Source organism: Jaculus jaculus, chromosome 12 (assembly GCF_020740685.1).
Source record: "Jaculus jaculus isolate mJacJac1 chromosome 12, mJacJac1.mat.Y.cur, whole genome shotgun sequence".
NCBI lineage: Eukaryota > Metazoa > Chordata > Mammalia > Rodentia > Dipodidae > Jaculus > Jaculus jaculus.
Window position 1 is genome coordinate 24764178 of NC_059113.1, and position 23261 is coordinate 24787438.

At 40.6% G+C, this 23261-nt stretch overlaps 1 protein-coding gene across 4 annotated transcripts in view; it reads right to left on the bottom strand.

The window, feature by feature from the left end:
• Nsd3 (nuclear receptor binding SET domain protein 3) overlaps positions 1 to 23261 on the bottom strand; it is a 144131-nt gene that overhangs the window by 69940 nt on the left and 50930 nt on the right. For all 4 annotated transcript variants that reach the window (XM_004671513.2, XM_045131502.1, XM_045131500.1 and 1 more), the window contains exons 2-4: positions 21134 to 21852; positions 10045 to 10116; positions 9411 to 9573 (exon numbers count right to left, since the gene is read on the bottom strand). In XM_004671513.2, the coding sequence (XP_004671570.2) occupies positions 9411 to 9573; positions 10045 to 10116; positions 21134 to 21808 (910 nt within the window). In that variant the 5' untranslated portion in view covers positions 21809 to 21852. The remainder of the gene's footprint in view (positions 1 to 9410; positions 9574 to 10044; positions 10117 to 21133; positions 21853 to 23261) is intronic.

Genomic DNA, 23261 nt, shown 5'->3' on the forward strand with positions numbered 1-23261 from the left:
GTGACTTAACCGCTAAGCCATCTCTCCAGACCCCATCCAAACTTTTAATAGTATTAAATATTTGGAGGAGATTGTGGGCACTTTTTGCTCTCTGCTACATATGCGTTAAAGTTTTGCTGTTTTCCAATTTTAAAAAAATAAGCATTTAAGTTTAACTTTTAAACTTAAAATGAGATCTAAGCCGGGTGTGGTGGTGCACGCCTTTAATCCCAGCACTTAGGAGGCAGAGGTAGGAGGATCACCGTGAGTTTGAGGCCACCCTAAGACTACATAGAGAATTCCAGGTCAGCCTGAGCTACAGTGAAACCCTAGCTCGGAAAAAAAAAAAAAAAAAAAAGAGAGAGAGAGAGATCTAAACAATGAAATCCAATTTATTATAGAAATATGACCTAAACATCTTTCAACATACTCTTAAAAAGAGTTATTATTGCCAGGCATGGTGGCACATGCCTTCCATCCCAGCACTCGGGAGGCAGAGGTAGGAGGATCGCTGTGAGTTCTAGGCTACCCTGAGACTACATAGAGAATTCCAGGTCAGCCTGAGCTAAAGTAAGACCCTACCTTGAAAAATAAAAGAAAAAGAATTATTATTATTGATGTGGAAAACCACTGAATACATTTTCCAGTGCTAACAATCTGACTAATAATACTGACCAGTAACAATATGGATACCAATAATTGCTACATATGATCAGGTCCAAGGGCACAAAGTGGTTTGGACAGTGCCAGACAAAACACTTGACACATACCATCTATCCACAAAATCTATGTTTGGGTGTTCATAAAAGCTATCAGAAAGCTACTTTATTTAAAACTGCACCACAAGCCAAATAACAGGAGTCTATGCGACAATAAAAACAGATGAAAGTACTAATAAGTAGTAAACATGGATAAACCTCAAAAACACAAAGGTGACAGTACATGGGCCCCAAGATAATTTTTCTTTATCCAATGTGGTCTAGGGAAGAAAAAATATTTTCTACCTCTGGCATATAGGCAATAGCTATTGGTGAGTTAGGGCTGGGGTGGGAGACATTAGAAATGGGGAGTGGTATCTACTGATGAAGATTACTTCCTGGGGCAATGATATATTCTGGAATTCTACTGTGAAGGCAGCACAACTCCTGGACTAAAACAAATCACTGGAGGCCTGGAGAAATGGCTCAGTTGGTAAGGCTCTTGCCTTATAAGCATGAAGGTCCAGAGTTCAATCTCTAATACCTGTGTAAAATAAGTAAGTAATTGGATTGTACCCTTTAAAAGGATAAATTTTATGGCATGTGACTATTTCAATCAAGCTATTTTGTTAAAAAAAAAAAAAAAAAAGATTGAAAAGTCACACATAGTGTCATACTGCTATGGTCCCAGCACTCAGGAGGCTAAGGCAGGAAGATCACTATTAGTTCAAGGCCAGGTTGGGACTATAGAGTGTGTTTCAGGTCAGCCTGGGCTACAGTGAGACCCTGCTTTGGAGAAAAAGAAAAGAAAAATCCTGAAGACAAAAAGAACATTTAAGCCGGGCGTGGTGGCGCACGCCTTTAATCCCAGCACTCGGGAGGCAGAGGTAGGAGGATCACCAAGAGTTCGAAGCCACCCTGAGACTCCATGGCGAATTCCAGGTCAGCCTGAGCCAGAGTGAGACCCTACCTCGAAAAACCAAAAAAAAAAAAAAAAACATTTAAATTTTTAACCAAAACATGTATATTTTTTAAAATTATTTATTTATTTATTTGACAGCAACAGACACAGAGAGAAAGACAGATAGAGGGAGAGAGAGAGAATGGGTGCACCAGGGCTTCCAGCCACCACAAACGAACTCCAGACGCGTGCGCCCCCTTGTGCATCTGGCTAACGTGGGACCTGGGGAACCGAGCCTCGAACCGGGGTCCTTAGGCTTCACAGGCAAGCGCTTAACCGCTAAGCCATCTCTCCAGCCCCAAAACATGTATTTTTAAACCCTAGATTTTCAGATTTCTGATAGCAACATAAGCAAAATTAATTTTTCTGTCACTCAAGTAGAAAGCTGTCTAGGAAGTACAGATTAGGTAAGTCAATAAGTTACATGTGAAAGCTCCTTAATGCAATCTCAAAAGAATAGTTTACTAAAGGGAGAGAACTAAAGAATCCCAGGTCTCACAGCCATGTCTTAAGAGTGGTCTGGACATCTCCATATGGAGAGGAATTCTACTTCTAAACCTATCCTGCTCTCCACTCATAGAACCATGGGTCCTCAGAGCACCAATGTACTTCACAGACAAGCTCAATGCCTTTCTACAGAAATGCCGAAACCAAGACTATGTTCCCTATTCCCTGTGAATTATGACTGCATGAATTCAGTGGGTAAGGCACTCACTGCATAAATGTGAGGAGCTGAGTGGACTCCCCAGCATACATGTAAAGTGTCAGGCATGCATTGCTGAGGCCCTTGGCTTCCCAGTAGAAATAGGTGGTAAGACCCTAGTGCTGAAGACTTCATATGCTTGGGCTGCAAGGTCACTGAGAAACCTTACTAGAGCTGACCTGAAAACTTCCTCTGTGTAGGCCAGCTAACAGAATGCTGGACAAAGCTATGCTGCATGAAACTCAATGGGAGAGGGAGAAGTCATCAGTGGAGATAAAACAGTGGACACCGCAAGCCTTAAGTGTGGCCATACAGGCCAAATGAGCCATCACGTACAACAGTGCATGTCTGTTATGGGGGAAACCAACCACCCTCTAATTTGACTGGAGGCCCGCTCCATGGGAGGGAATACATGCCTGATATTGAAAACCTATGACAGGGTAGTCATAAGCCCAAGGGGTGTAATGCTGGTGTCTGGCTAAATGTATTACTATGCTCATCAAACTGCCCAGTAAGCACTTCTATTAATGTTTATACCCATATATTAATGCTACTCTCACTTCTGGTTAGAGAACCTTCTCTTTGCAAATGGCAGTGCTGGGATGACTCAGAAGGCACCACAGTGCTGAGAAGAAGTGACAGAGAAGAGCTCGTGCTGAAACATCTCTATCACACCTTCCAAGGCTTAGGATCCATTGTGAAAGAGGTGGCTGAAAGAATGTAAGTACCAAAGGAATGGCAGGACTGCTTACAATGCACTCATCCAGACACAAAATGGCCTAGATACCCATGACCTCACAATGCCTGGCAGTATCTACACAAGACCATCATAAGAGGAGGAAAAGATGATATCAAATTAAAAGAGAGAAAAAAGAAGAAAAAGAAATAAATAAAAGAGAGACTGATTGAGAGGGGTGGGGATATGATGGAGTGGAGTTATGGAGGGGAATATGGAGGGGAGGGAATTATCATGGTTTATTATCTATAATTATGGAAGTTGTCAATAATAAAAAAAAATAAAATTTATTTTCTTAAAAAAAAAAAAAAGGCAGGCATGGCCACACATATCTGTAACTCCAGTGCTATGAGAGGTAGAAACAGGAGGACTGCTGGAGGGTGCTGGTTAGATAGTCTAACAGAAAAACACCACAATCTCCAGGTTCCATGAGAGACTGTCTCAAGGAAATAAGGCAGAGTGACAGAGGACACCTAAAGTCCACCTCTAGCCTCTGCAACCATGTGCACAGACATAAGCACATATACCACACACAAAAAAAAAATTTGAAAAAGAATGTTAAAGAGCAGCAAGTATAGAATCAAATTTCTTTGAAACTACTTTTCTGAGAGATAGGACATACTCTATAGCATAGCTGTTATGAGCTTCACATAAGAAACAAACAGGACTGCCTACCGACAGTACCTTGCACAAAAGCACACAGGTGGCAAAGTTTTGCTTTTTTTACTTCTGTCCTGTTGATTCTTCTACTCTCCCAACTTTAATCAGCACACTGTAGTACCAAGATAAAAGATGGTCAAGCCAAGTCACACACTCAACTCAGGCAGATTTTGTCTGTGTCACCAGCTGGGCTGACCCCACCGTAAGTTGGACTCATCAGACTTAAGTAGACACTCTTACCTCCTAATAGTGAAATGTATCAAGATAGCTCAAGATAGGAAGTTTAGGGCTGCGGAGATGGCTCAGCAGTTAAGGGTATCTGCTTAGAAAACCTGCTGGTCCATGTTCTATCCCTAGTACCCACGTAAGGCCAGACACTCAAAATGGCACAAGCATATGAGTTCATCTGCAGAGGCAAGAGGCCCTGGAGTGCCTATATACCCTACCCCTGTCTTCCCCTCTCTCTATTTTTCTGGGGAGGGGGTCTTCGAGGTAGGGTCTCACTCTAGCACAGGCTGACCTAGAATTCACTAAGTAGTCTCAGGTTGGCCTCAAACTCATGGTGATCCTCCTATCTCTGCCTCCCAAGTGCTGGCATTAAAGCCGTGTACCACCTCGCCTCGTGACCTACCCCTCAAATAAGTCTTTTTAAAAGTTAGGAAGTTGGGCTGGAGAGGTGGCTTAGCAGTTAAGATGCTTGCCTACAAAGCCAAAGGACCCAGGTTCAATTGCTCTAGACCCATGTAAGCCAGATGCACAAGGTGGCACATGTGTCTGGTATTTGCAGCAGCTAGAGGCCTTGGTATGCTCATTTTCCCTATCTGCCTCTTTTTATCTCTTTCTCTCTCACACACACACAAATAAATGAATAAAAATAACGGGCCAGAGAAATGGCTTAGTCATTAAGGCACTTGCCTACAAAGCCAAAGGACCCAAGTTCACTTCCCCAGGACCCACATAACAGCCAGATGCACAAGGTGACACATGCATGTGGAGTTCGTTTCCAGTGGCTGGAGGATCTGGCATACCCATTCTCTCTCTCTCTCTCTCCCTCTTTCTTTCAAGTAAATAAAATATTTAAGAAAATAATACAAAATTAAAAAGATAGGAAATTTAATGTTTAAGAAAAAGAATGGATACACAGTTGTTTCAGATAATGAAGAACTAACTCCATATGATAAAAGTGAGTTCACAAAGGCAGTTTTAGAAATAAGTTCTAAGCTCAGACTTTCTTTGAGCTACTACTAAGACCCTTCTAGAAGCCAGACTCACAGGAACTTAATATGCATCATGTTTTGGTCAAAACCAAACATCATATTTGAGCAAAGGAGTAACATTAGAATATATCTTTTCTTAATTAACATTCCTAAGGTAAAAGTCTGATTATTAGAACTAGATTCAAGTTATACTATGTCATACTAAATACATTAAGGCTGCACCAGCAAACTTACAGATTCACAAATTAGGAGGAAAAAACCACATCCTGAATTCATTTCTTTTCTTTTCCCTCCCTCCCTCCCTTCCTTTCTTAAGACAAAGGAGATTTATTGAGAAAAAAGGTAGAAAAGTCTTGGGGACAAGCTTAAGATTTTGGCCAGCATCCAAAGAAGAGAAAAAAAAGGGAAACAAGAAGTTATGCTTGCTTTTGGGTCGTAACTCAGTGCACAGTGAGAGCCTAAGCAGCTGTTGCATCCTGTAAAACTCACTAGTACAAAAATACTGTCTGGGCAATAAATTACTACCCATGGAAACCAGTGACAAAATACAAACGAACAGACAAGCTGGGCATGGTGGCCCACACCTGTAATTTCAACACTCAAGAGGCTGAGGCAGGAGGACTGCAGTGAGTTCAATGCCAGCCTGGGTTACAGAGTGAACTCCAGGTCAACCGGAGCCCTGCCGGAAAACAAAAGTCAAATAAGAAGTTAGAGGCTGGAGAGATGGCTCAGCGCTTAAAGGTTCTTGCTTGCACAAAGCCTGACAGCCCAGGTTCAATAACCTAGAACCCACGTAAAGTCACATGCACAAGGTGGCACATGTGTCTGGAGTTTGTTTGCAGAAGCAGGAGTCCCTGGCATGCCCATTCTTTGTCTCTCTAATAATTAAATAGGTAAACATATAAATAAATTTTAGAAAACAAATTAATAATTAAAAATCAACAAACAAAAAAGTTCAAAGAAAACCAGGTGTGGTGGTGGCACACACCTTTAATCCCAGCACTCAGGAGGCAAAGGTAGGTGGATCACTGTGAATTCGAGGCCCCCCTGAGATTACATAGTGAATTCCAGGTCAGCATGGGCTAGAGTGAGACCCTACCTCGAAAGAAAAAAAAAGTTCAAAAAAGACTGCACATACAGTAGGCTCACATAAGACATCTTATCACTTACTTATATGCTTTTTTACATGAAGTATGAATGGTAGTAAGATTAAGGTCATTTACAACAGGACACATCAAAGAAATTATAAACAAATGCAGGAGGCAGGTGTGGTGTGTCAGGTACATAATTCCAATTATTTGGGAAGCTAAGGTGGTTGGATTATAAAACCAAGGCCTGCCTACAGCACATAGTGAGTTCAAGGCCAGCTTAGGCAACTCAGTGAGACCCTGTCACCAAAAAAGAAAAGGTGAGCTGGGCATGGTGGCGCATACCTTTAATCCCAGCATTTAGGAGGCAGAGGTAGGATTACCATGAGTTTCAGGCCACTGAGACTACATAGGGAATTCTAGTTCAGCCTGGGCTAGAGTGAAACCCTACCTGAAAAAAATAAAAAATAAGAAATAAATAAAAAATAAAAGAGAGAGAAAGAGAGGGGAGGGAGAGAGAAAGAGAGATAGAGAGAGGGAGGGAGGGAGGGAAGGAGAGAGAAAGTGGTCAGCCTGAGCTAGAGTGAGACTAAAAAGAAAAAAAAGAAAAAAGAAAATTTAAAAAAAAAAAGAGCTGGGCCTTTAATCCTAGCACTTGGGAGGTTGAGGTAGGAAGATTGCTGTGAGTTTGAGGCTAGCCTGAGACTACATAGTGAATTCCAGGACCGACTGGGCTAGGATGAGAACCTACCTCAAAAAACCAAACAAAGATATGATGGAAAATGGAATTTCAAAGGGGAAATTGTCAGGGGGGAGGGAGGGAATTACCATGGGATATTTTTTTATACTCATGGAAAATGTTAATAAAAATTTAAAAATTAAAAAAAAAACAAACAAAGATATGATGGAGAATGGAATTTCAAAGGGGAAAGTGTCAGGGGGGAGGGAGGGAATTACAATGGGATATGTTTTTATAATCATGGAAAATGTTAATAAAAATTTAAAAATAAAAAAAAATAAAATCAGAGATTAACAAAAAAAAAAAAAAAAAAGGATGTGATTAAAACCATGGGCTCTGGCTGGTAAATCCCAGTACCAGAATTGGATTACCTCCCACAGAAAGCTGTTGGTCAGGGAGACCTATGTGGTCCCCAAAACAATGCAGGCTACTGCCAAAGCATTTGGTTACTCACCAGAGCTAAATGGTAAAACCCTATTGCTGAAAACCCCATAGGCTGCAAATAAAGAGAGAACGAGATCAAGCTGGGACTGAGAAGGAAGTCAACTCCTTGATGAGTATTCCTCATAGTGCTGAAAAGTGTTATGAGAGTTGCTGTGGGTAATGGTCACCAAGAATATGAACAAAAAGAGGATCCTGTAAGCTAAAAAAAAAAAAAAAAAATTAACCAGGCAGACAAGATGTACACACCCTGTGCAATAGTGGCACACAGACCATGGGAGTAATCAAGTGCTCTCCAATTGGATATGAGGCCCTCTCAGTGGCAGGGAATATATACCTGATACTGAGAATTAAGTCAGAATCCTATGAATAGTAAGCCTGTACAGAGAAGCTTCCACTATTCTTTGGCTAAAAAGAATGCCTGTCAAAAAGTCTTTGAGGCCAGGCATGGTGGTGCACATCTTTAATCCCAGCAGAGGTAGAAGGATCACCATGAGTTCAAGGCCACCAAAAGACTACTACCAGCTCAAGGTCAGCCTGAGCTAGAATGAAACCCTACCTTGGGGAAAAAAAAAAAAAAAAAAAAGAATTTGAAAGAACTATGCTTATCTCCTGCTCTCACACTTGCTCAGAGGATCTGCTTTTTTTGCAGATGGCAGGGAATACCAAGAAGAACCAAGTTTCATCAATGTTAACAAGAAAAGACAGCCAACTGCCTAACACAAGATGAGTCATCTCTATCATATCTTCCAGGGCCCAAAAAACACTACAGAGGAAGTGGCAATTTAAACATGAGTGCTGCTCTCACTTCTGGCTTGACAACTTCCTCCACAAAGATAGTGGCAGACACTGAGGAGACTCAAAAGTCATCAAAACAGAAAATCAGAGGCTGCTGAGAGCTCAATACTAAAGGAGACTTACAAGATGCCTGCCAAGATTCAGAGAACATGGCAGAAGAGGGGAGAGAAAGAGTGCAAGAGTCACTGACTGGGAAGGTGTATCCTGAGGTATTTTCTCCCCCTACAGAGACTTGATTAGTACATTCATGACCCTACAGTGAATACCAACAACCCTGCTGAGGAGGACCCTGAGTGGAATGGGAAAGGGGCAGAGAGAATATAAGAATATAACCTAATGGGAATATGACCAATATGTAATATGTTCATACTGTAAAGTTCATAATAATTAAAATAATTTTAAAGAATAAGCAAAAAAGTAGTGATAAAGCTGTATATATTATGAGGATAACTATGTAAAAATTAATATATGTATATATGTAGCCACAGAGAAAATCTAATATTAAATTTGCCAAGCTTTGAACATTGTTTTTGGGGAAAAATAAACAAATACCCAAGCATGGTGGCGCACACGTGTGTGCACACACACACAACCCTTTATTGCCTTTTTCTGGAGGCAGAGATAACAGGACTATCATGAGTTCAAGGCCAGCCTGAGACTACAGAGTGAATTCCAGGTCAGCCTGGGCTAGATTGAAACTCTACCTCGGAAAACCAAAAGAAAAAGAAAAAGAAAGAAAGCTGCTGAGAGACAGAGACGGGAGGACCATCACAAACTTAAGTCTAGGCTACAGTATTAGACTTTGTCTTAGAAACAAAACAAAACAAAATAAAAGCAAACAAAAGACATGATAGAGATGTATATTTTTATGTCAGATCATATATAGATTTTTTTTTTTTTTTTTTTTGGTTTTGGGTTTTTGTTTGTTTGTTTGTTTTTCAAGGAAGATCTTACTCTAGCTCAGGCTGACCTGGAATTCACTATGTAGTCTCAGGGTGGCCTTGAACTCACAGCAATCCTACTTCTGCCTCCCAAGTGCTGGGATTAAAGGTGTGTAACACCACACCCAGCTCTCCAGTCATATTTTTAAAAATATTTTATTATTATTTTTTTTTTATTTGAGAGCATGAAAGGAGGAGAGAGAGAGAGAGAATGGGCATGCTAGGGCTTCCAGCCAATGCAAACGAACTCCAGACACATGTGCCACCTTGTGCATCTGGCTTACGTGGGTCCTGGGGAATTGAACAAAGGTCTTTTGGCTTTGCAGGTAAGCGCCTTAACCGCTAAGCCACTTCCCCAGCCCCTCTAGTCGTATTTTTATATTCAACACAACACTGAAAGTTCAGTTTTCTTTACTGCAAACTTGGTACTTAACATCTATTTTTCTTACCTCTTGTATTAATCTTGGTATGGACCTCAAGCTGGGGATCACTTGAAACCATACAAGGCCACCAAGGATAGGTTCCCACCTTGGACCAAACAAGATCACCAACCTGGAACTTAGCACCAGTGGATGCTTCTGTTGTTGGAGCAGAAGGCAGCACTGGCTGAACCTACAGGAAAGGTCACACACAACACTCCATCAGTAAGATTGTTTGAACAAAGAAACTGCACTATGTTCAAAGTCCACTAAAAGTACTTTCAATATAAAATTTATCATCCCTATGATACCTTCTGTCCATAAGTAGCAAAAGAGAAGAAGACAAAAAAATTATTGAGCCCAGCCTCAATAATAAAACAGGATCGATCAGCTGGGGAGCTGGCTCAATATGCAAAAGCACTTGTATGACCACCTGAGTTTGGATTCTTTCAGTGCTGGGATTAAAGGCATGTGCCACCATGCCCAGCTGATTATGGTTTAAAAAAAAAATTCATGGAAAATAACTACTCCTAAACACAAAATTTATTTTAGTTCCGAAATAAAGACCTGTATAAAGCTATAATAACATATTGCTACTAACTTATCACTTAACTCTCATCTCCTTACATCACACCTGGTCACCATATTAAACAAGACCACTTACTGGGGCGGCATCTTTGAGTACTGGTTCTTCTCTTGGTTTTTCTAGTGTGGTGTCCACCCTCTCATTTGGTCTCTATATGAAAAAATGTAGGAGTCAGAATAAAGTGGCAATAAACCAGAAAATCAAACTAAACAGCAAAGAGCAGGGCTCTACTGACCCATGTAAGGATAAAAATACAACCTGTTCAGTGTGCAAATGCTGGGTATTAACATTCACTTTCCTATACGATACTTAGAACTCATTATTCATTTTGTCACTTAAAAAGCCTTTTGTTTCCTAATCAAACTGCTCTTTTTAAACTTAGCACATTGAAAAGAATATAGGACTCTGAAAATACTTTTAACTTATAACTTAGAATTTTTCTGAAAAGTAAACTTAGTAATATGTATGAAAAACTTGTATTTTTCAGATACTGGCTCAGCAAATCTACTTCTGCAAGTACATACTAAAAAGGCATTAAGAGATATAAATTAGTAGTAAAGGCATGCACACCAGTGCTACTTAATACAACAATGTAATAAGCTATGTAGATGTCTGAAAATGTGAAATTATTCAATCAATTACAGTACATATGTAACATAAACATATATTCAAATAACATTATAATGCACATGGCAAGACAGTTAGAATACTATGAATCTATTCTTGAAAATATCTTTTTAATCTGGTATGTGTATTTGTATGTATAGATGCCTATGCCCCTTGTGCATGTATGCAAAAGCCAGAGAGAAATGTCAAGTGTCCCCCTTCTTTCACTCTTTGTGGATTTTTCCTTGAGATGGAATCTCTTACAGAACCTGAAGTTTAGTTTAGTTTCTTTTCTTTTCTTTTCTTTTTTCAGTGAGACTGCTGTCTCCAGTGATTCACCAGTTTCTGCCTCATCTCAGGACTGGGGTTACAACTGCAGGTGGACATGCCAACCTTTTTTAAATCTTTAAAAAAATTTTCTATTTATTTACTTGCCAGCACAGAAGGTGAGAGAAAGAGAAAGAGAGAGAGAGAGAGAAATAGAAGAGAGACAAACAGACAGAGAATGGGTGCGCCAGGGCCTCTAGCCACTGCAAACGAACTCCAGATGCATGTGCCCCTTGTGCATCTGGCTTATGTGGGTCCTAGGGAATCAAACTTGGGTCCTTTGGCTTTGCAGGCAAACACCTTAACTGCTAAGCCATCTCTCCAGCCCATGCCAAGTTTTTACATGGGCTAGAAATCAAACTCAGGCAGTCCCATGTTCTTCTGCTTGTGTAGTAAGCATTCTTATCCACTGAGCCATCTTCCAGGCAAAAAAGTTATTTTTAATGTACACAAGTGCAAAAAAGACTAAAAGGCTATGAAACTTTTACTACCAGGTTATGAGATATAACATTTTGCTTATGCTTTCAATACTTTTCAAATTGTCTTAATAAACATTACTGAGGAGCCTTTATAAATTGCATGTAAAGTGGTACATTCACTATGGAAATCAGTATGAAGGTTTCTAAAAATCTAAAAATAAAATTACCATATGATCAACTATACTTTTCTGGGTATCTACCTGAAGGGCACTAAGTCAACATACCAGAGATGTCCATGTTGATAGCTGCACTGATCACAGTAGCCAAGATATGGAATTGAGGAAAAATTATGGGTGTAGTGAAAAGGGAAAGGGAACCCCTTTACCCTGGTTTCTGGCTGAAGTCTCTCACCAGCAGAGAGTTAAGAATTCCAGCACAGCCAGGAGTGGTGGTAGATACCTTTAATCCCAGCACTTGGGGGCAGAGGTAGGATTGCCGTGAGTTCAAAAACTACATAGTTAATTCCAGGTCAGCCTGAGCTAGAGTGAGACCCTACCTCAAAATAAATAAATAAATAAATAAATAAATAAATAAATAAATAAATAAATAAAAATTTAAAAAAAAAAAGAATTCCAGCACAGCCAGGAATGGTGATGCACATCTTTAATCCCAGCACTCATAGGAGGGTTACCATGAGTTAGTTCAAGGCCACCCTGAGACTTCATGGTGAATTCCAGGTCAGCCTGGGCTAGAGTGAGACCTTCCTCAGATAACCAAAAAATAAAAAAGAATTCTAGCACAAAGCCAGGCATGGTAGTGAACACTTTTAATCCCAGCACTCGAGAGGCAGAGGTAGGAGGATCTCCGTGAGTTTAAGGCCACCCTGAGACTACAAATTCTAGGTCAGCACGGACTAGAATAAGACTCTGCCTTGGGGAAAAAAAAATTCTACCACAATTATCATTTCTTTAAAAGCTTTTCTCCTTACTTTCTGTTAATCTGCAATTACTTCGAAACTCACTACAAACCCTCTTTAAAGCAAAGGGTATGTCCTAACCACCTTGTACAACCCCTAGTGGCTCTTGGTTTCATCTTATTAGATCATAATCCCAATCAATGCACCACTGGAGCCACCTATAATCAAAAAGGAAGAAAAAAGTGGGAGAACGGGGAAGGCCTCAGCAAGCTTTTTTTTTTTTTTTTTTCTTGGAGCAGGGGAGAAGTAGGGTCTCAACTAGCCCAGGCAGACCTGGAACTCACTCTATAGTGCAGGCTGGCCTCAAAGTCACAGTCATATTCCTAACTCTGCCTCCTGAGTGCTAGAATTAAAGGTGTGTGCCACCATGTCGGGCTTAGTGACCTTTTGAGATGTAATTGGAGACCCACCAAATGGTACATATGGTTATGTCAGGATACTTGGTTGTGACTTAAATCTTTCTTTTTAAAAATTTTATTAGCCAGGCGTGGTGGCGCACGCCTTTAATCCCAACATTTGGGAGGCAGAGGTAGGAGGACTGCCATGAGTTCAAAGCCACCCTGAGACTCCATAATGAATTCCAGGTCAACCTGGGCTAGAGTGAGACCCTACCTCAAAAAACAAAACAAAACAAAATTATTATTAATGTGTGCATGTTTATGCACACCTCTTGCTGCTGCAAACAAATGCCCATCTGGCATTACATAGGTTCTGAGGAATTGAACCTAGGCCATCAGGCTTTGCAAGCAAGTGCCTCTGACCACTGAACCATCTCCCCAACCTGGGTATATCTTATTCTTCCAGAGTGCCTCTATGTTCACTTAAAATTAACCCTGATGCTTAAAACTTATAAGGGCTGGAGAGATGGCTTACTGGTTAAGCACTTGCCTGTGAAGCCTAAGGACCCCAGTTTGAGGCTCGATTCCCCAGGACCCATGATAGCCAGATGCACAAGGGGGCGCACACATCTGGAATTCATCTGCAGTGGCTGGAAGCCCTGGCACACCCATTCTCTCTTTCTCTCTCCTCTGCCTCTTTCTCTGTCTGTCGCTCTCAAATAAATAAATAAAAATAAACCAAAAAGTTTTTAAAAAATTATATTAAAGTATCATTAACAAATTCCAACTCTGCTTCACACTGGCTAGTACAGAAATTCCTTTCTGTGTCAAAGCCACCAATCCTGAGTTTGCAAGGTCCCTAAAATATTAAGGGAACTCATCAGGTTGCTGAAGGTGACACTGGAGTAGTGACCCAGTCCCCTTGTTGCAGAGAACCAGTGTAGATGCCCAATTACAGATGAATGGGAAATGGGTTATATTGTGCAAATGGAATTTTTAAATTTTGTTTTGTTTTTGAAGCAAGATCTCATGTATCCCAGGCTAGCCTCAAGCTTGCTTTGTGGCCAAGATTCTCATCCTCCTGCCTTTATATCATGAATGCTGAGATTAGAAGCAAATGCTACCCCACTTGGTTTATCACAGTAAAATTTTACAAGGCTGGAGAGATGACTTGGCAGTTAAGATGCTTGCTTGCAAAGCTTAACAGCTCAAGTTCAATTCCCCAAAACCCACATAAAACTAGATGCACAAACTGGCACATGCATCTGGAGCTTGTTTATAGGGGCAAGAGGCCCTGGCATGTCCTTTCTTATGCTTATTCTCATACTCTTTCTCTCTATGCTTGCAAATAAATACATTTAAAAACATAAAAAAAAACCAAAGCTCTAAAAAAATTTTAACCAGCTGCAAAGAACAAAATTATGGTACTTATAGAAAAATGAATGGAACTGGAAATTAACATGTTATGCAAAATAAGCCAATCTCAAACAAGTATCATAGGTTTTCTCTCATTTTGCGCGCGCGCACACACACACACACACACACACACACACACACACACACACACGACATGAAAGCATAAAGCCGACTATGATGGTAAAAGACTTAAAAGGAAGTGAGGTCAGGGAAGGGATTGGATAAAGGAAGGGTAGGAGGAGGGTTAATCCAAACTTAAGATGTTATGAATAAGCCATATGGAAACCTATTTCTTTGAATAACAAAAGCCATAGTGTTGCCAGAAAAATTTCAGTGCCAAGGATGGGATACCTTCTAGTGAGTTGTTGGCCAGGGAGGTCCCTGGTTTCCCCAAAACATCACAGGTCACTGCCAAGTCTCTTGGTTTCCCACCAGAATGAGAAAGCTGGAAAAAGCTATGCTGCATGCAGCCCTACGGGACAGAGGAGTCATCAACAGTGATAAATAGCAGTGGTCATTGCAAGCCTTAAGAATGGCCAGCCAGGCCAAATGTGCCAACTGGTACAATAGTGACAAGTCTGTTATATGGGAAACCAACTGCTTCCTAGCTGGCCTGGAGGCATGCCCCACGGGAAGGAATGCATGCCTGGTACTGAAAACCCAGTCAAAAGCCTACGGCAGGGAGTCAGGAACCAGGGGAAAAAACCAAAGGGTGGGGGGACTGAAGGAGGGCTAGGGATATGGCTCACTGTTTAAAGGCACTTGCTTGAAAAGCCTTATGGCCTAGGAGTCAATTCTCCAGTACTCATGTAAAAGCCAGATGCTTAAAGTGTCATATGTATCTGGAGTTCATCTCCCCTCAAAATAAATAAATAAATAAATAAATTGAATGAATCTAAAATTTCAAAAAAAAAATTTTTTTTAATTACTTGTTAGGGCTGGAGAGATGGCTTAGCAGTTAAGGTGTTTGCCTGCAAAGCCACAAGATCCCAGTTCGACTCTCCCGGACCCATGAAAGCCAGATGCACAAGGGGGCACACGCATCTAGAGTTCATTTGCAGTGGCTTGGAGGCCCTAGTGTGTCCATTCTCTCTCCCCTTCTTTCTGCCTCTTTCTCTCTCAAATAAGTAAATAAAAATAAAGTTACAAAATTACTTTTAAAATAATAAATCCTAGAAGTATGTTATTGTGAAAAATGGATTTCGAAGCCAGGCCCAATGGCTGGTACCTGTGGTACAGATATGGGGGAAGCAAAGGCATGAGCAGTTTCATCAGATGCCAGCCTGAGCAACAGTGTGACACCTGTCTCAAAACAAAACAGAAAAGAAACAGGGCAGATGATGAGTATTTACCTAGCATACAAATAAGGCCCTGGGTTCAATCCCTAACACCTAAAAGAAGAAAAAGGATTCCTATAAGGCAATCTGAAAATAGTTCCCAAAACTGAAAATATGTATACTCTTCAAGTCAGCAATTACATTTCAGGACCTTATCCTACAGAAATACACAAAACAAAATTTAACTAGCAGAATGGCAATTATAGTATTGGGCTATGTCTGTAATCTACATGAGATTTTTAGTTTTTTCCTTATCAGAGGTCACAATTCAAATAGCTTTAGAAGAGGTTATATCCATTAAAATACGCTTAATTTAAAAATACAGTTAATTCTAGGCCGGGGGTGGTGGCGCATGCCTTTAATCCCAGCACTCGGGAGGCAGAGGTAGGAGGATCACTGAGAGTTCGAGGCCACCATGAGACTACACAGTAAATTCCAGGATAGCCTGGGCTACAGTGAGACTCTACTTCGAAAAACCAATTCTAAAAGCTGGTTAAAAATTCTCATTCAAAAAAAAAAAATTCTCATTCAATATTTCAAGATAGATAAGATACTCTGTAAGGTTTTATAAAATAAATGAAAGTATAAAATAGTTAAACCCCAAGTTCCCATATCCCTTCTGCAGGTGCTACGGCTGACCAATCACAGTGCTAGAGGTACAGTGACAGACAGGGTGGCCCTCCACATGAGACCATACATCCACTTACAAGGTAGGGGTTACAGGAAGAGGGAGGGAGAAAGGGAACAAGGGAGCAAAAGATGAAGGTAGGGAGAAGGAAATGGAGAGACAGGAAGGGTAAAAAGAGGGAAGGAGATAGAGAGGGAAAAACACATGTGTATACAGATGGGGGGAGATATGGCTAATAAAAGTCAAGCACCGAGTTAAAAATAAGAACCAAGGAAATATCAAGAGATAGCCGGGCGTGGTGGTGCATACCTCTAATCCCAGCACTCTGGAGGCAGGGGTATGAGGATTGCTGACTGTTTGAGGCCACCCTGAGACTACAGAGTGAATTCCAGGGCAGCTTGGGATAGAGTGAGACCCTAGTTTGGGAGCTGCGGGGGGAGGAGTCAACAGATAAAACTACTGGATATAAAATCAATTTTTGTTCATTTGTGCAAAGTTTAAGACACTATGAGTCAGTAGAACAGAAGACACATCTTTTGGTGCTGCTCTGCTGGGAAAAGAAAGCATGAGGTAGAAGATGTCTCTGAGTTGGTTTGCCATGCTCGACTCACCTTAACATTTAATTTATAAGATTATGGGTATATACTACTTTTTAAATATTTTTAGTTAGGGCTGGAGAGATGGCTTAGTGGTTGAACGCTTGCCTGTGAAGCCTAGGGACCCCGGTTCGAGGCTCGGTTCCCCAGGTCCCACGTTGGCCAGATGCACAAGGGGGCGCACGCGTCTGGAGTTCGTTTGCAGAGGCTGGAAGCTCTGGCGCACCCATTCTCTCTCTCTCCCTCTATCTGTCCTTCTCTCTCTGTGTCTGTCGCTCTCAAATAAATAAATTAATTTAAAAAATAATAATAATAATTATGAAAAAAATTAAAAAAAATAAATATTTTTAGTTGATTCAATTTTGCAGGAGAGAATTAAAGTGTCTTAAACAGGAAGAAATTATGTAAAGAGAACAGTAAAATAAATTGCAATGCCCTAAATAGTATGCAAATTTTGGGGGTCTAGTACTTTTATGATAAAACAGGAAATCTGGTAGATTAATAATATGCATTAAAGACTGGAGAGATGACTTAATGGTTAAGGCATTTTCCTGCAAAGCCAAAGGATCCTGGTTCAACTCTCCAAGACACACATAAGCCAGATGCACAAGGGGGGCACATGCATTTGAAGTTCTTTTGCAGTGGCTGGAAGCCCTGGCATACCCATTCTCTTCCTCTCTCTCTCAAATAAATAAATAAATAAAATATATTAAAAAAACTAATGATAGTAGGCTTTAAAGTTAATATGCATCAAATTCTGATAGAATTGAAAGCTCTTAATAATATTATTTAAATAAATTTCAGAGACATTATATATCTATCTATATGCTATTCCAAAAAAGATATATACACACTATTCCAAATAACATCACTCTTCTGAAAGCCAAGCCACTTAGCACAGAGAACAAAAACAATTGATCAGAGCTGGGCATGGTGTCACATGCCTTTAGTCCCTGCACTTGGAGGAGGTAAGAGGACTGCTGTGAGTCCGAGCCACCCTGAGACTACATAGTGAATTCCAGGAAACCTGGGCTAGAGTGAGACCCTACCTTGAAAAACAAAACAAAATAAAACAACAACAAAAAGTTTCATTGCCAGGAGTATGGTACATACTTCTAATCCTCCCTCCTGAGGCCAGATTGAGTGAGACCCCCATCTCGAAATAAGTAAGAAGAGCTGGGTGTGGTGGCACACACCTTGAAACTCAGCACTCAGAGGGCAGAGGAGGATCTCTGTGAGTGGGAGGCCAGTCTGGAACCACAGAGTTGAGTATTAGGCTCAGTGCAATAGCCTTTGTCTACTATGTGTGAGGTCCTAGATTCAAGCCCCAGTATTAAAAAATAAAAGGAACAAAATGATGTTCCTTTACCCAAGATATTTTAACATCCTCAATAACAAATATTAAACTATCTTCCACATCACTGGTTAAAAAGATAAAATGAGCTAAAAGTCTTAAATTAGGAGCTGAGGATATAACTCAGAGGTAGCATGCTTGTCTAGCAAACACAAAGGTCTGGGTTCAACCCACAGCACTGCATAAAACTGGGCATAATGGTCCACATCTGCAATCCCAGTGCTCTGGAGGTAGAGGCAGAAGAATCAGAAATCCAAAATCAAGCCAGGCATGGTGGCACACGCCTTTAACCCAGCCCTCGGGAGGCAGAGGTAGGAGGATCACCATGAGTTCAAGGCCACCCTGAGACTCCATAGTGAATTCCAGGTCAGCCGGGGCTAGAGTGAGACCCTACCTCGAAAAACCAAAAAAAAAAAAAAAAAGAAATCCAAAGTCATTCTTGGCTACACAGCAAATTCCAGCAAGCATGCATTACATGAGTTCCTGTCTCAAAAACAAATTCTTAATTCACAGCTAAGCCTTGGACTATAAGAGTTAGCCGAAGTTCTAAGTGATGTAAAGTGGTAGGTAGAGCAAATCCCTAATAAGAAAGAATTAGTTTTAAATTTTCACTACAAAGTGACTACTAGAAGTATCACTACACTGAAATTTTCCTATATTCTTTTCTCTCTCTTTTCCTCCTCCTCCTCTTTTCTTTTTCTCACTCCTCCTACACACATTTGTACAAATGGCCTGAACTCACTCTATAGATGTTCCTGCCCGAGTGCAGACATTATAGACATGCACCACCTCACCTGGCTCCTAGATTCTAGTAAAGCAGGAATGGTGGCTTATGTCTTTAATGCTAGCCCTTGGAAGGCAAAAGGAGGAGGATCTCTGTGAGTTCAAGGCTACCCTGACACTAAGTAGTAAATTCCGAATCAGCCTATGCTAGTTTTTTTTTTTTTTATTAAACCAAAAAATAAACAAAACAAGCAAGCCAGGTGTGGTAGCACATGCCTTTAATCACAGCACTCGGGAGGCAGAGGTAACAGGATTGCCATGAGTTTGAGGCCAGCCTGCAACTACATAGTGAATTCCAGGTCAGCCTGGGCTACAGCAAAATCCTACCTTGAAAAAACAAAAATCAAAAAACAAAAGACTGTTTTATCTTGCTTTTAGTAGCTACTAGGTCTTTTTATATTTGACAACATATTTTAACTAATTTTATTAATAAGGATAAAAAGTCTAGCCTAATAACTAAGTTTGAGTATCTGCCTATTTGCCATATTTCTGTATAACAAAAGAAAGTCAGGAAAGCAAAATAACTCTCAAACATCAAGAAGCTAAAGACAAATTCACATTTTTATTTTGTATTATTTACTGATTGATTTGAAAGAGAGAGAGAATGAGAATATGGGTATGCCAGGGCCTCTAACCAATGCAAACAAACTCCAATGCATGCACTATTCTGTGCATCTTAATTAAACCGGGTCCTTCGGCTTTGCTGGCAAGCGCCTTAACCACTAAGCCACCTCTCCAGCCCCCAAATTCAGATTTTATAAATTCTTATAACTCTCCAAAGCCATAGTGTACTGCATGCCTTTCACTGTGAGTCTAGGTAAGAAATACTACGTGGGCTGGGGACGAAGCTCAGTAGTAAAGTGCTTGCCTGGCACATGCAATGCTCAAGGTTCAGCTCTCAGCTTCATAAGAAATGCTGTAATGACCATACCTGGAGTTAGCTTTGGCCCTACTATTTATACTAACTTACTCAACAGACAGTCGGTATAAGACACTAGGGAAGCTAGGTTCTGCAAAGGGCATTTGAAAAATGACATAACAACCAAAGATGAATTTTAGAATGCATTCTGCTGTATACAAATGCAGAAATCTAATAAAAAATGAAGTGCTTCATTCTAAAGCCTTTATCTTAGATGCAGAACTAAAATCCCAGGGTAGCAGACATGTCTCCGATTCCCAGTTTCTTTTCTTTGTAACATTTGATACTCTCTGAACCTACACACCTGTGCATACATACGTATTTTCTTTTGACTCCCCTGACTGCAACACTAGCACCTGAGAGCATTATGTGCTTGTCACACTCATTGCCACACTTCAATTCTTAGGACAGTATCTAGCACATAGTTTTCAATTACTATATGTTAAACAAATGAGAAAGTAACGCAAGATAGCCTAGACCACTGTGATTTTTACTCTAGAAAAAAATCACAGAAGTCATATGAAGTAGCAGAACTCAGCTACCAGAGAAAACATGAGTTAGCAAGAAGGAAACCTTTCTTTAAACAGAAAATAATAAATTAACTTATTCTGAGCTACAAAAGCAGAAAATTGTCAGAAAAATAAACATACATTAGTTTCTTTCTAAAGCCATCTCTAGGAAACCTGTAATTTATATCATGAACTCTTCAAGCTAAAATTGATTTGTTATAATTATTTTATCACTGCTATGTGAAACTTCAGATATTAAGAAGTCCAGCCTCAGGCATCCTGAGTCACCTCTATAGGGTGACTGTAGACAGAACAAAGGATTTAATATAGCTCCCTCACATTAGCTCATCCTGTAGCAAACACATAGCAACAAGTGTGAAACCTAAGCTCTACCAGCAAAAGCTCGTCTAAGATAAATACAAGCTCCACTTCCCTTTGACTTTTTTCTATCTGTAAAAGCTAGGAGTTTTGGGCTGAAAAGTTGGCTTAGCAGTTAAGGCACTTGCCTACAAAACCTAAGGACCCAGATCCCACATTAGCCAGACACACAAAGGTAAGGCAAGCACAAGGTTGCACATGCCCACTAGGTGGTACAAGCATCTCAACTAAACTGGCTGAGGCCCTGGCACAACAATTCTCTCTCTAAAATAAAAATAAATGAATAAAAATAAACTAGTTGTTTTTTTTTTACAAACAAGTGAAAATAGCTGAAGCTCTCAAGAACAAGAAGTATTTAAGATCTCTGGTGTCAAATGTTCTTAAAATATGTCTTCATCAATAATGTCCATTTATTTATTTAGCAACTATTTACTCATTCCTTAATATTCCAAACACTTTGCTAGTGATTATCAGAAAGAATTTTAAAAAATATTCATACCTGAGGAGATAAAAACTGAAGATCTCCGATTTCTAATAAACACAAAAGGTTACCAAGCTTTCAAAAAGATGTTTCAACTTACATTTTGCTCCTCTGGTTCCGATTTGGGGATTTTGTGTGACCTGCGCTCTTCGGATCTACATGAGTCATGTTTGTTGCTTTTTTTCCTCTTCTCTTTTCTGCTCTCATGCTTGGACTTTGTGTGCTCACTTGCCTGGACTTCATTTAAAAGGTCTCCACAAAGAGAAGACTCAAACAATTCCCTGCCATTCTGGATCGTTTTGGTTATTTTTAGTTTAATTTCAGGTGAGCCAGTCTTCTTTGGAATCACAGTTTGTGGTACTGAAGGAGGAGGTGGTGGCTGTGGAGGGGAGGGTTTTTCCAGAATTTCATGTGGTCTTGTGTTTGGAATTTCTGAATGATAATAATCAGTGGGACTAAAGTTTCTAACTGCACCAAAGCCATTGGCTGACCCATTGGGATACTGATTATATGACTGGTATTTGGTTTGAGTTTCATACAAGCTGATCGATGGTGGGTAGCCATTTGTAAGTGGAGGAAGGTCTTCTGTTGTAGGTGGGTATTGAAAGCCTTGTTGCAAGGTAGCTTCATATGGTGTCTGGCCACCATCTTCAACAATGTCGCTATTGTTATCAAAGGCATCCTCCTGACGGATGTTGGCCGAGTCAATGAGTTGAGGTGGTTGCTGAATTGTGTTTCCCATGATCCCTTGCATGAAAGAGAAAGAGAAATCCATTGTTCTGCTCCAGCATCCTTAACTTTCCCTTTCTCTCATCGGGCCTAAATTAGAAAACAGGAGGATTAAAATGTATTAATAGCTTTATAGACTATAACCTGATCAACTGAAAAGGATTACATAAAAATGTTTCAAACCTAATTTCATATTCAGATATGCAAGCATTAAATATTTCTTAAAACCTACATAATTTGAACTTAAAACAATACATTTTATCATTTTTAGGCAAACCCAACAGATTGGCCTTTTTTTTTTTAATGTATGTGTGTGGGGGGGATTGGTGCACCAGGGCCTACAGACACTGCAATCGAACTCCAGACGCTTGTGCCACCTTGTGCATATCCACTAAGCCATCTATCCAGCCCTATCCTTTGTTTTTTGAGACAATGATGTACTGTGTAGTCCAAGCTGTCCTTGAACTGAGGATCCTCCTGCTTTAGACCCCCAAGTACTGAGATTACAGGTGTGTACCATCACACCCAGCAGAATTCTGGGTTGTTTCTGTGACAATTCAGCTTTGATCAGCAATCTTCATGTACATGTCATCCTCTAAACAGTTGTAGACATCTGTGATGTCACTCACAGATTCAGAAAATCAAGTAGTGGCTCACAGTTTTTCCCTGTGTGTATATGTACATGTACATGCGTGTGGACAACACAGGTTGGTGTTATGTGTCTTCCTCAATTGCTCTCTTATCATTTGAAACAGGGTCTTTCACTGACTACAGCTCCCTGGCTCAGTTAGACGAGCTAGCCAGTGAACCCCAAGGATTCTCTGGCTTTGCCTTCCCAGCACTGGGACTACAGGTACCCACCACCATGTCCAGCATGTACATGGATGCTGAGGATCTGAACTCAGGTCCTCATGCTTGTGCAGCAAGCACTTTGCCCACTGAACTTTCTCCCCAGTTCCCACAGCTTTTAATTTATTTTAAATTTTTATTTATTAGAGAGAGAGAGAAAGAAGCAGACGTAGAGAGAGAATGGGCGTGCCAGGGCCTCTAGCCACTGCAAACAAACTCCAGATCATGTGCCACCTTGTGCATCTGGCTTACATGGGTACTGGGGAATCAAACCTATGGTCCTTTGCTTTGCAGGCAAGTGCCTTGACTGCTAAACCATCTTTTCAGCTGTCTACCCCCTGCCCTCCCCCCCACCCCGCCCCACCACACCAAGCCACAGCTTTTTGACATACAAACAAGTCTATAGAAAAAAAGTTTTTGAGACAGTCTCATTATGTGGTCCGACCTGTCCTTGAACTCCCTGTTTTTCCTGAAAGTTGGGATTACAGGCACACACCATCACACCTGGCCGTTAAGAATGTTTCCTGAAGCAGAGAGTATGGTGCCAAATGCCTGTAATTACAGGACTGGGAAGGTGCAAGCAGAAGGATCTTGAGTTGGAGGCCAATCTGAGACACCTAGCAAGAACCTGTCTCAAAAGAAAAAACAAT